Source organism: Colias eurytheme, chromosome 12 (assembly GCF_061535395.1).
Source record: "Colias eurytheme isolate Ceu_HAF_F1 chromosome 12, ilColEury1 Martin Lab GWU primary, whole genome shotgun sequence".
Lineage (NCBI taxonomy): Eukaryota > Metazoa > Arthropoda > Insecta > Lepidoptera > Pieridae > Colias > Colias eurytheme.
In genome coordinates this window covers 9,143,478-9,155,776 of record NC_142991.1, presented here as the reverse complement: position 1 = coordinate 9,155,776, position 12,299 = coordinate 9,143,478, and the positions used below count along the sequence as shown (strand labels likewise).

Genomic DNA, 12,299 nt, shown 5'->3' with positions numbered 1-12,299 from the left:
GGCTATTAAAATTGGCTCGTGTACTAAAAAAATAAAGTAAGCATTTGGATACACATTAACAATTAGTTAAAATATTAATTTTGTGAAGCTGAGGAAACTTGAGGCAATATGTTTTCGTTTTCGCGCCTATTTAAATTTTAAAATAGATAACCGGAAGTTACGATACAATACGAAACGGTGCCATCAAAGTATTGTCCAATGTTAGATATTATTTTTATTGAGGTGTAATAAATTAAATATCTTTACTTCAATCAAGATATTCAGGTGATAGATCTGTCCGATAAGAATTATCATTAAATAATTTGAATCAAAAGAAATTTGGAAAATCCAAAAGTGCACGCCTCATAATTTTTTTTTAATAAATATTTATTAATTATTATTTTTGTTTATTTAATAACAATTAAACCACATCGAATCAGACCCTGAAAAATGAAAGGGTTCTATTCCTGAGCATACTCAAGCGTAAGAGAAAAAAAAAGACTCGATTAGTAAAGTATTTCGGTCGCTATCGGTTTTAACAAGAAAAAGGATCCGCACATACAGACACACGGACGTCCAAGACAGAACTTTTTTAAACTGTTTTTTAACTAGTTTAAATAACAAAAATGACATCAAAAATATCATGAACGTTAAAAATAGTGTTTTTTCTTAATATGTGTGTGTATGTATTATCTTACAAGTGCAATGTATGATACATAAAGACATTTTAAGTTTGAAAAATCAGATGTTTTGCGCGAAGTGACAGTAGTACCCACCTCAACGCTTCGCTTATGAGGCGTGCAAAAATGAATCAGTAAGAATAATATAGAATGATAAAAAAACAATATAGTACACTTTATGAAAACATTAAAATAATATTATTTTTTAATTGTAATGTCCATTAAATAAAATATAATATTTTAAAAGAGCCATAATCTGTTTAGAAAACTGAAGCACAGACTATCATTCCATACGTTATCTGTATCTGACAGTTGAATGAACTTTACATTTTCCAGTGATTTATTTAATCTGTAATTTGTAGAGTTCAAGAAAGATTGTTGTGAGTCAGACGATTTGTCGGCTTTACATAAAATTTAATATTTTTATGCTGTTAAATAAATAATGTAAAATGGCTATTAACTTAGATAAACACAAGCCTGCGCTCGTTGCAGCGTGGAATGATGTATTGGACGAGAAAAGTGAGACTGACTGGTGAGCACATTAATTGTTAATATTACAGCCTACCTATTAAAATTAATAAACAGTAGAAATTATTAACTACATGGTAAAAGGATTGTTGTCTTGGATGTATTCATATATGTAATATATTTTATTTCCTGAAAACCTAGTTACCATTTATATATATTTTATATTCGAAAAAAAAATGAAAGTATAATGTGTAACGATCTCAGAATATAATAAAATCTAAACAATGGAATATTGCAACGACTGAATAAAATAAAACATCTATAAATAATATGCAAGCATAAGCATATGTTATGAATTTTTATGTACTTAGAAAGGCTTTGTAATTGGTTTTTCCCATATATGGAAAGTTGCATTTCGTTTTTAATTCGAATGTCTAGAGTCACACGTATCAACTTTGTTTGAATAAATGTTTATTATTTCACATAACTGTACATGTGTAATTTTATGTTAAGTAGCACAAATAAAATTGCCAATTTTACATTGTGTGGGATTGAAGTGAGTATTATAACATAGTAGGTGTATTCATTTATGTATAGGTGTTGTCTCATATTTTATTAAAATAACATATATGTATATTTCTTAAATTTCCCATTTATCACAAAAAAAAGAAATGACTTTTTCATATTCTCCATCGTGCAATCATACAAAATATAATTTATTTTTAATTCTTTTACTCTTATAAGAGTAGATATTATAATTACTTTAATTTTAACATATTATATTCTGGTTTTGCAAGCATTTTGTTCAGAAACAAAACACTAGTATCAATTACTTTACCATTGTAAGTTGTAATATGATAGGAGCCGTGAAAAAGAAGAACTACAATGTTATTTCCTAATAGTAGTATTTAGTTATTAATCCATGATTAGCCTCAATACTGTTTTGTCTATTTTTATAATTATCTCATTATTGTACAAAATGAATTTTTAGCACAAACAGTAACTATAGTAGTATCCTATCCTACTAATATTGTAAATGCGAAAGTTTGTGAGGATGTGTGTGTGTGTGTGTTCGTTACTCTTTCACACAAATTCTACTGAATCAATTACAATGAAATTTAGCACACATATAGAGGGTAACTTGGATTATCACATAGGATAGGTTTTATCCTGGAAATCCCACAGAACGGGAACTATGTGGGTTTTCCTTTGAAAACGCGGGCGAAGCTGCGGGCGGAAATCTAGTAATTTATATTTACAATGTTGTTGGAGAATAGAGTAAATTTATTGTTGTCCTTATTAATAAAAATATCTTGACATGAGTGAGAAAGTATATTGGAGGTATTTGTTACCAAGTAACTCTACCTACTATATAAGGCTTCAACCAAGTGTTTGTTCTTGGAAGAGTTAAATATGTAAATACAAATCTTTTCATATATTTTTAGCTGTAGTAGTCTTATGATGACTTTTAACATATGTATCTAATAGTAATAATCAACCGTAATAATCAACCTTCCATGTTCTACAAAAACTCTTTATATGTGAGGTAGCTCATAATATTTTAATTTTGGTTGTGGCTTACACATTAGATTGTACTAAAGATTAGCTAGAAGTTATTAGTCAGATCGCCTTCTTGATACAGTGGTTGATGCGTGAGCGTAGAACCGAGGGGTCCTGGGTTCGATTCCTGGTGGAGACGAAGAAAAAAAATGTCTCGGTCTGGCAGGACACAGAAGGCTGATCACCTACTTGTCCCTTAAGGAAATGGATCAGTGAAACAGATGTATGCATAATGCATCTGCCCCTTACCCCACTAGGGGACACGGGACTTCACTTTTTTTTTTCTATTAGTCAGATCGTGTTAATAACATCATATTATTTAATTTCAGGGCATTATTCGGTTACGATGGACTGACAAATGATCTCAAATTTATCAGCAAGGGAGATGGCGGACTAATGGAGCTTGTTGATGAGTTCAACAGTGGAAAGATACAATACGCCTTCCTTAAAGTTGATATTCCAAATAGTAGTATATCTAAATATGTCCTTATCAATTGGCAGGTATGTACAGATTAGATAATAACTATTGTTTATTGTAAATATATTGTGAATCAAGTTTGAAATACAATCTATATTTAATAATAATATTAAAAAGCTGAAGAATTTGTTTGAACACGCTTATCTCAAGAGCTCGATTTGCAAAATTATTTCGGTGTTAGATAGCCCATTTATTGAAGAAAGCTATAGGCTATATATCATCGCTAAGACCAACAGGAGCGGAGCAGTATAAAACCGTGGGCCATAGCTAATATCAAATATTATTTTTTATCTTCTATAATCAGTTGTAGGGAAATAATTCTATGAAATTAAAGTATTTTATTGCATCCTGTTATATATTTGGCTATCTGTTTATCTGATTTTCGGATATGTTAGCTAATCAAGTATTTGTGTTTTAATTAGAATTTATCATTTTATAGTTAGAAATAAAATCACAGCAGCATAAAATCCTTAAAATTAGATGTAAAGGACAACACATTAAATGAAAAAATAGCATATGTGTAGACCATATTAAATACAAACAATTTATTTTACGTATATTACAATAAATGTAATTTTTCCGCAATCGTTCATGTCCTTAAATGAATGCTCATATCTCAGCAGATTCTATAAATATAATTATAAATTATTCACATCACAAGCATATCAGCAGAGTTCAAGAATTGATTTACAATGTGTGATACACAACTTTCACTATATACATTGTGTATGTATGTAATGTTAATTATTTTAATGTTAAATGCAATCATGTGTTAAAATTGCTTTTTATAGTGTTTATTTAATTTATTGAGGAAATAACTCGTGATAAATTTGTAAATCTTTATTATGAGAATGAATCGATAAATGTTTTAACGGCGAAACGGCAATTTGGCTAATTCTTTTTTATAATTTTCCTTAATTTTCAATATTTGCCGGTACCAAGGTTTTATATCTGCATTTAAATCATAAACTTAAATGTCTCTAGTTCTATTGAGATCTTTGATTATATAAAGTTAGCTCTATGTGTTTAAAACTAGCTGGCAAGTTTTCTATAAGCACCTTAAGCACCAGCCTATGACAATAAAGAGAGTGTTAGTCAAGCATATTATTTTTAATTTCTCAAAGAATAGAATAAATTCGATTTTCTTTTCTTTTTAAAAAATAAAAAAGACGTGTGGCACTCGGGGACTGCCGCGGTAAAGCTATTGCATGCTATGCCTTCAAGCCACACCTCCGCGCCCGTCGGAGTGGGGAGCGTGAGGTTTTTTCGTTACGGAATTTCTGGATTCGGTCCCCGCGCTCATGGCCCGCGATAGAAGCTATGCAATAGCTTAAAAATCAAACAATTTTATAACAACTATCATTTTCATTTTAGGGCGAAGGCGCTCCCACAGTCCGTAAAGGTACATGTGCGAACCACGTCAAGCAAGTTGCGCAATTCTTTCACGGTTTCCACACAACCATGCATGCAAGAACCGAGGATGATTTGGACGAGAAAATCATTTTGGATCAGTTGGCAAAGGCTGGATCAGCGTTTAACTTCAAGTCCAATAGGAATGAGGACCTGCCGCCCAGTGGACCAGTGGGAACTGCTTATCAGAAGGTTAATCCAGGTAAATAAGTTGTTTTGTTTTTGAAGTGAAACTTCTTTATCGGGGTTGGACAAAAATTTAGTGTAACATTTTTGCGTTACGCCGTCCGCGTGACATTTATGCGTTACGCCGTACGCGTGACATTTTTTCGTTACGCCATACTCGTGACATTTTTAAGGTCATACAGAAGTTTCACTTCTTACGTGTGTACTCTAGTACACGCATACATTTTTTTCTGTATTTGTTACGCAAGAGGTTGAGATTTAATAGAGAAAAGCAAAAAAATAATAATAATGGGTAATCAGGATATTAGGGCAATGTATTAAGTTATTAAATAGACTTTAATAAGATTAATTTTCAAAATATACAAAATAAAACTTTACTTTAGGACAGTAGTCAAATTCAAAAGCTATTTTCTTTGAAAAATTGTGTTCAGAGATTTACACTAACAAAAGAATTTAATCCCCTCCCTATAATAATATAAATATATAAAAACAATTCCATAAAACAAATGGGTTGCATTCCATACTCATGTATAATATTGTTTACCATTTTCGCGGGAACAATGCAATAATTGGCAGTGCATTGTGTGCAAATTGTAAACATGAATTCAACACACGCGACAGTCGCACCTCAGGTTTTAGACAATCAAGTTGTATAAGTTTTTAAATACTTGAAAAAATACCCCGTGTTTTTGGCCATTAAAAAATTTATATTTCTAAGCATTTGAATGCTATTCAACTAAAATATAAATAATTGGTCGGATAATGAATAGTATATTGAATTCACAAAGATACGACGTTATACTGTCGAGGAAAGTGGCTGAGGAAATTAAGAAAAGAAAGAAAACGCTACGTAGAGGTAGATTTTTGATCGTTGAATGAAATGCTAGGAAATTATTGTGATTCCTACTCATAATTTTAAGTATGGATGTGTTTAATTTTGTGCCTTATTTCATTTAATTTGTAAAGATATTTTAAATGTATACAAGTTATCCCGTATCAAATTAATTTTCGTGTAATTATACAAGCTATAATGTTTTATTGATCCTGAAGTGCTTTATTCATAGAAATAAATTGTAAATTAAATTTACAATCATAATTGTTGATGTTTAAATATTTTTTTACAGTTCAAGAAATAAACTCAAAAGAAAGGGACCAATTTTGGTTGAAAGAAGAACAAGAAGAGAAGAAGCGAATTGAAGCGGAAAGAAAGAGGAGAGAAGAGGTCTGAATTATTTATTATTTTATATTATGTACCTTTTTGCTTGGTTATTTTTGAAGTGAAACTTCTTTATCGGGGTTGGACAAAAATTTAGTGTAACATTTTTGCGTTACGCCGTACGTGTGACATTTTTGCGTTACGCCATACTCGTGACTTTTCTAAGGTCATAAAGAAGTTTCACTTCTTACGTGTGTACTCTAGTACACGCATACATTTTTTTAAGAACTTTTTGATATAATATCAATGTTTCTTTTAACAGGCTTTATCCTTGTTAAAGGAAACATTGATATTATATTAGCTTTATTTTTTTAACATTTTTTTTTACAGGAAAAGAGGAAAGCGGAAGAAGAAGTTAGGAAACGAGACGAGAGGGAAGCCGCGAAACGGGACCAAGCGGAACAACTGTATGTATTTTATAAATTACTTCTTAAATTATGATGATTATTTTATTTTTTTTAATACATTGGTTGCTCGGCTTGCTTGGAAGAAATTGCTTGAAGCAATAAAGCCGCCCTTTGCATCAAATATCCTGCGTGCGAAATTTGTATTTTATTTTTTGTATGCGATAAAGATTATAAATAAAATATTTTATGAGGATATTACACAAGTTTGTATGCGTATATTATTAGGTGGATATCAATGACTTGATGAATGCAAAATTCATCAAGTTCCTAATACTTTAAGTATATTGAGCTGAGCCTTTTTTATGTAAGGCAGACGCCAGTTTTCTTTTTATTGTATGTATGAGTATAAAATGCTATACAAAAATAATTATTCCTTCACACTTTTAGTCACTTTCTTGACACCAATCACATAATTTAAGTGTTAACATTGCCTTATTTTAATTAATTTCCTTAATTTAGACTATTTATTTGTTTGACAAGTTTGACGTCACAATCTATCTTTTGCATCGCATATACCACGTTTACTGAATAAACATTACATTAAAAAGTGATAACTTATTGTATTTAAGTATACAGGGTGTCCCACTATTGGTATACTAAGCGCGAAGGAATTTGTAGTTTTGCATACACTGATCACGTAAAAAATACTTAAAAAAAAAATTACGTTCAAAATTTTTTCTAAATTTTTCCTGAAAATCCATGTTTTCTTCTCTAGCTTCGCGCAGCCGGCATATACCGCTTCTCTTATATGAGCATTTTATCTATGAAAACATAATCTTAAACGATAGCTCACGTGCTGGTGGCAAAGTTGGGCGGCTCGCTTGTTATGGGTGTACACATAGAGTTTTAAGAATTCATCTATTTGAAAAAAAAATGAATCTGGAATTTTTTAATTATTTTTTACGTACTCAGCGTATGCAAAATTATAACCTCCTTTGAGCTTAGTATACCAACAGTGGGACACCCTGTATATTTTTAATATGATATTTATTTAATTTATGCACTTATGTATCTGTATGTTTATGTACATATTGTTTTTTGAATTTTTGTTTTTTGAATTATTAATCTAATACTTACAGCTAAACCACCACATTCTGTCATGATTTTATGTTTTTTATCTTGTGTTTGCCTGGAAGAGATGGCTACTAAAGCCATAAGGCCGCCATTTGTGCATGTCTCTATTCTGTATATGTATGTCTTTTTCCTGTTTGTAAGGGTGTTACAATAAAGCGTTTTCATTCATTCATTCATACTATAACATTACGCAGTGTGAATTCCAGCACTCGCCCAGAGAGAACGGGGGCGAAGGCCCACGAGCGGTCAGCGGAGGCTCGTGAACTGATCGGAGCCTCCACAGCGACCGCGAGAGCCCTGTTCCAGAGGAACTTGGCGCAAGGGCAGATTCACAGGCGAGTACAGTAAACTAATTTTGTTATATCACTAAGGGCCGATTTTTCAATGCATGGATAAAACTTATCTGTCCAATAAAGTATTACACGATAATATGAAAATGTCACGTAAACTGTCAAATACGGGCAATTAGAATACGTTTTTAAAATGGTAGTTTTATACATTATTCGACGAATTCGGCCCTTAAAGGGAATGTGATAATACTGTAGATGGAAAGAATACTCAAAGTAACATTATAACAAAATTTGCTTGCCACTGTATGGATTAAATCTCTTTACAAACTTGATAAATCAAATGAAAGCTGAATTATTAATTAGTATAAAACTTTTATACTATTCGTATAGTAATAACAGTAATATAAAAGCGAATTTGGTTTTGGTATGTAATCTTGGTGTTTTAATAATCTTGGTGTTTATTTTCAAAATTCCATAATTTGCATTTATTATTATAGAAAGCCTTATCCTTACAGATCATCATCTAACACACCAGAAAAACCGATCAGAAGCTCGGTGATAGCGCAGCGTATAAACGCTTTCTCACAAAACACTTCACAGCCCTCATCACCTGTGCACGTCAAATCTCCAACCATAGACAAAATACCCGCCATAGACACAGCACCAACCATAAACACAGAACCAACCATAAACACAGAACCAACCATTAACACAGAACCAACCATAGACACAGAACCAACCATAAACACAGAACCAACCATAGACACGCTGCCACCGCCCACAGGCAAACTTCCAACCATAGACAACGAAAACGCAAAAACACTGCAAGAAGAAGAACAACCAAAGACAAGCCCGCTAAAGAACATAGACAAGATCAAAATGAGCTTAGAGACTCCGTCACAGATACAATACGAACCAATTATAGATCCGTCTGTAGATCTAAGTCCCAGTACTGAAAACGAGCCAAGTTCTTTCAGCGCTATTAATTACACGGAATATCAAGACTATAGGGACTTGAAGCAATGTGAGCCGATGATTAAACAGAATATTCTGGAAAATGATATTTTCGACGCGTCTTACTCGAGTTCGAATGAAAATGATGACGATGACTCTGATAATAAATTTAGTACGATAAAACGGTCGCCGTACAGTAAGAATAATGACCCCGAACTCAGTAGACAGAACACGGTCATAGAGAATGTTAATTATAAAAAGGAGAACGGGAATACACATGAAGGTGAGGGTTTTAAAGATCTGTTTAATTGTAATTTATTTATGGTTGGTACTTTCATAGCCATGGAAACAAGTATTAGAAACTATGGCTCTGACGGTTGATTTATAGTAATTGATTTAAAATTATTTCATTTTAACGGGCAATTAGTTGTGGTATTGAGCAAAAAAGAAGTCGAAAGTACTCTTTATAAAATAGATTTAAAAATGTATAAAAGTAAAATAATATGAGGTGTGTCTCTAATAATTTATAATTTTCTTAATGTAAATACAGATGTATCTCCCGAGACACTGGAAGAGAGTTCGATTTACGAAGATTTGGATGACGATCCGGGACTGACTGCAAGAGCTTTGTATGACTATCAAGCAGGTAATTTATTTTTAAATTAAAATTAAGTCATCTTGTTTATTATGCTATTTCTCAAGTACACTGTTCGGAATTCCGGTACACACGTAATTTAAAAAATATGTAAAAATATTAACATGCAAATCTCTATTTAATATGTATTATGTATATTTTTCTATACATAATGCATCTGCCCCTTACCCCACTCGGGGACATGGGACTTCACTTCTGTATATTTTTCAAAACATTCCACTTTTTTTCTATAATTATGTTTAACATTACCATAAAAATAATATCATAGTAATAAATCGATTACAAACTTTTCGTTGAATAAAAATATGTATATTTTTTGTTAATTCATGTAAATTAATAATAATTGTTTTATTGCAGCGGACGAATCAGAGATAACATTCGATCCGGGCGACATAATCACGCACATCGAACAAATAGACGCGGGCTGGTGGCAAGGGCTCGGGCCGCATGGCGTCTTCGGCCTGTTTCCCGCCAACTACGTCGAACTGCTACCGTGCAGTCCACGCTAAATAAAAAAACAAATCAAATCCTATCCTGTCTTTCCTTATTCCTTTTTCAAATTATCCCGCGCTAAATAAAAAAAACAAATCAAATCCTATCCTGTCTTTCCTTATTCCTTTTTCAAATTATTCTTTTTTTTTCATTCATAACAGGCTAGTGACAGCTGTGACGTTTTAGATTCTTTCCCGCCAATTGCATGGAGTTGCCATAAAAAAAATATCATTTTGAAATTTTAATCCATTCATTCAGATTTTGTGATATCCGATTTTTTTTCCGTTTCCGTTTTTAAATATAATTTTTATTTTATTTTTCATTACAATTTACATCGCATTTCCAAAACGATAAAAAATGATACCCAAAGAATCATATCCCTATTTTTCCTATCTTTATATCCAACACCTTTTACTCTTTCTGATATAAATGTAAAACATCTCATATTTAAGTAAGTAAGAAGTAAGTATACAAATTCTTAACATCTAATAATCATGGAAAATATATCCGTCACAAGGAGGAAGGGTATAGATTATATTATATCTAGAAAAACGGTTTATTGGGGTGTATACTTGCTAGATAAATGTAATTTGATTCAACATGTGGTTTAAATTATGGGCCAACATTTTAGATTCACACACAAGATTTTGCACCCGAATCTTGATAGAGTAGAGGAAAGTATTAAAAGACAAAATAATTTTAAAACATAACAGATTTTAACTTTTCAATCTTTCTAAAATCAACTTTTAGTATAGTCACTGTTAGTAGAAGACATTATTTTTGTCATTTTAATAAATAAAGAAGCAATAGTATGTACCAATAATAGATAGAATTACTGATAATAGGTGATTTAATAGATACAATTGCATTTTACTATGTCACAATAATTTATTAATAGTATAACCATAGATATACATCTCCAACTTCGCAAAATGATTAGCATATGGTTTTTTTTATAAAGGTCTAATTTTTATATAAATTTTCTCCAATTACTTCGTACCCAATTAATATACACGTACACGTTATTCGTTCATATTCTTAGTATACATAATATATTATTATCCATTTTAATCTTTATAAATAATGGATTAAACATTAAACTTATAAATTTACATTCATCATATTATTACATAATGGTCGATAAAAACATTCGTACGATATAAATCTATTATTTTTTAAATTATTAAATGTATCTATTCCACAAAGCTTATTTTAATTGCAGGCATTTAAATCCATAATCCCGAAACGCTGAGTGCTATTTTATATGCAATAATAATAATATTCCTAACAACAATATAGTAAACAGTTATAAGTAAAGACAAGTTTATTTTTATCTATGTATATTGTGATTACTATGTTAAGTTTTATCTATAGTTGTAGAATGTTTTATTTAAATGCAATGTTTAAATGCTTCCATATGAATTTAAAATTGTAAGTATAGGTTTTCCATTTTAATTATTTTGAAATAAACTTTCATATCAATATTACATTCTATATTAATAATTACAACAAAAATTTTTGATGTTTGGTATAAAAGCATCATATAAATGAATGCTTGGTTTCTTTTTTCAGTTAAATTTTCTAAACTTATTGGCATTAATATTTATTTCTCATTACAATAGAACTTCAATATAACTAAAGGAAAAATACATGACAACATTTTTTAATAGCTGAACCCAATGTAATATATTTGGTACAAGATTTAAATAATATAATAACATAATAACTTTATGTCAAACTTCACTCACGAACATAACTACATAGGTAGTTACTTAAATTTTATTTGGGTTTCAAATATTTAACAAATGTTTTTGATTCGCGATGAACATGCGTTATTCGACTTAATTTCCTAATGAATTTATGTTACTGCCATGTTGCACTGATACCGACTAGGACTGAGTAATACGACATTCGTTTCAGCACTTTTGCTGCAATAAAAGAGCCTAATGCTTATTTATATAAATAAAAGACTGACTCTTGTCGGTATTTGTCTTAGTCAAATTTAGTTAATGACTTTTTGGAAACTAGATTTAGGATTTTATTTAATTTTTAATTTTGTAAGTCAATGTCTTACTGAATTGTATTTAAAGTTGTAGGTAAATATTGTACTCAAAATTGTGTCTTAGTAGTGCCAAAGCAATTTGTACCCAATTTTATACTCTTTGTACGTTCGTGTAATCCCAAGTAATGTGTAGAAATTTTTGGAATATTTAACTAATAAAAATTACTAAGACACTCTTTTATTGTGGTAAGTAATTACAATAATTATCGAAAAGCTTTTGACAAGTTGTGAACCGATAAAGTAAAGTATTGCATGTATTCTGTACTGTATATAATTTTAATGAAAGTTTTATCATAAATAACTTGGATTATATTATGTAATTTTATTTTTAATTGCCATCTATTCTTATTATTATTGATTATTTGTAAACTTATTTTTATGTTGTCAT

General features: G+C 30.6%; 1 protein-coding gene across 3 annotated transcripts; it reads left to right on the top strand.

Annotated features, from left to right (window-relative positions):
- Positions 1-1,009: 1,009 nt before the first annotated feature.
- Abp1 (Actin binding protein 1) lies at positions 1,010-11,241 on the top strand. Of its 3 annotated transcripts, none has more exons than XM_090107753.1 (9): positions 1,010-1,191; positions 3,017-3,188; positions 4,540-4,777; positions 5,886-5,983; positions 6,308-6,384; positions 7,665-7,793; positions 8,264-8,985; positions 9,253-9,348; positions 9,715-11,241. In XM_090107753.1, the coding sequence occupies exons 1-9, from the start codon at positions 1,109-1,111 to the stop codon at positions 9,864-9,866; spliced, it is 1,767 nt and encodes a 588-aa protein (XP_089963879.1). In that variant the 5' UTR covers positions 1,010-1,108; the 3' UTR covers positions 9,867-11,241. The 3 variants fall into 3 exon arrangements, with proteins under 3 accessions (XP_089963879.1, XP_089963878.1, XP_089963880.1); XM_090107752.1 differs by having other exon boundaries at positions 7,653-7,793; XM_090107754.1 differs by lacking the exon at positions 1,010-1,191 and adding an exon at positions 1,586-1,683 and having other exon boundaries at positions 7,653-7,793.
- The last annotated feature ends 1,058 nt before the right edge of the window (positions 11,242-12,299 follow it).

Excerpts from the sequence above, each read along its gene's own strand:
- Abp1 (XM_090107752.1), top strand. The coding sequence starts at position 1,109 with ATGGCTATTAACTTAGATAAACACAAGCCTGCGCTCGTTGCAGCGTGG. Across the intron at positions 1,192-3,016 it reads GAGAAAAGTGAGACTGACTG|GGCATTATTCGGTTACGATG; the intron begins GTGAGCACATTA and ends ATTTAATTTCAG. Across the intron at positions 7,794-8,263 it reads GCGCAAGGGCAGATTCACAG|ATCATCATCTAACACACCAG; the intron begins GCGAGTACAGTA and ends TTATCCTTACAG.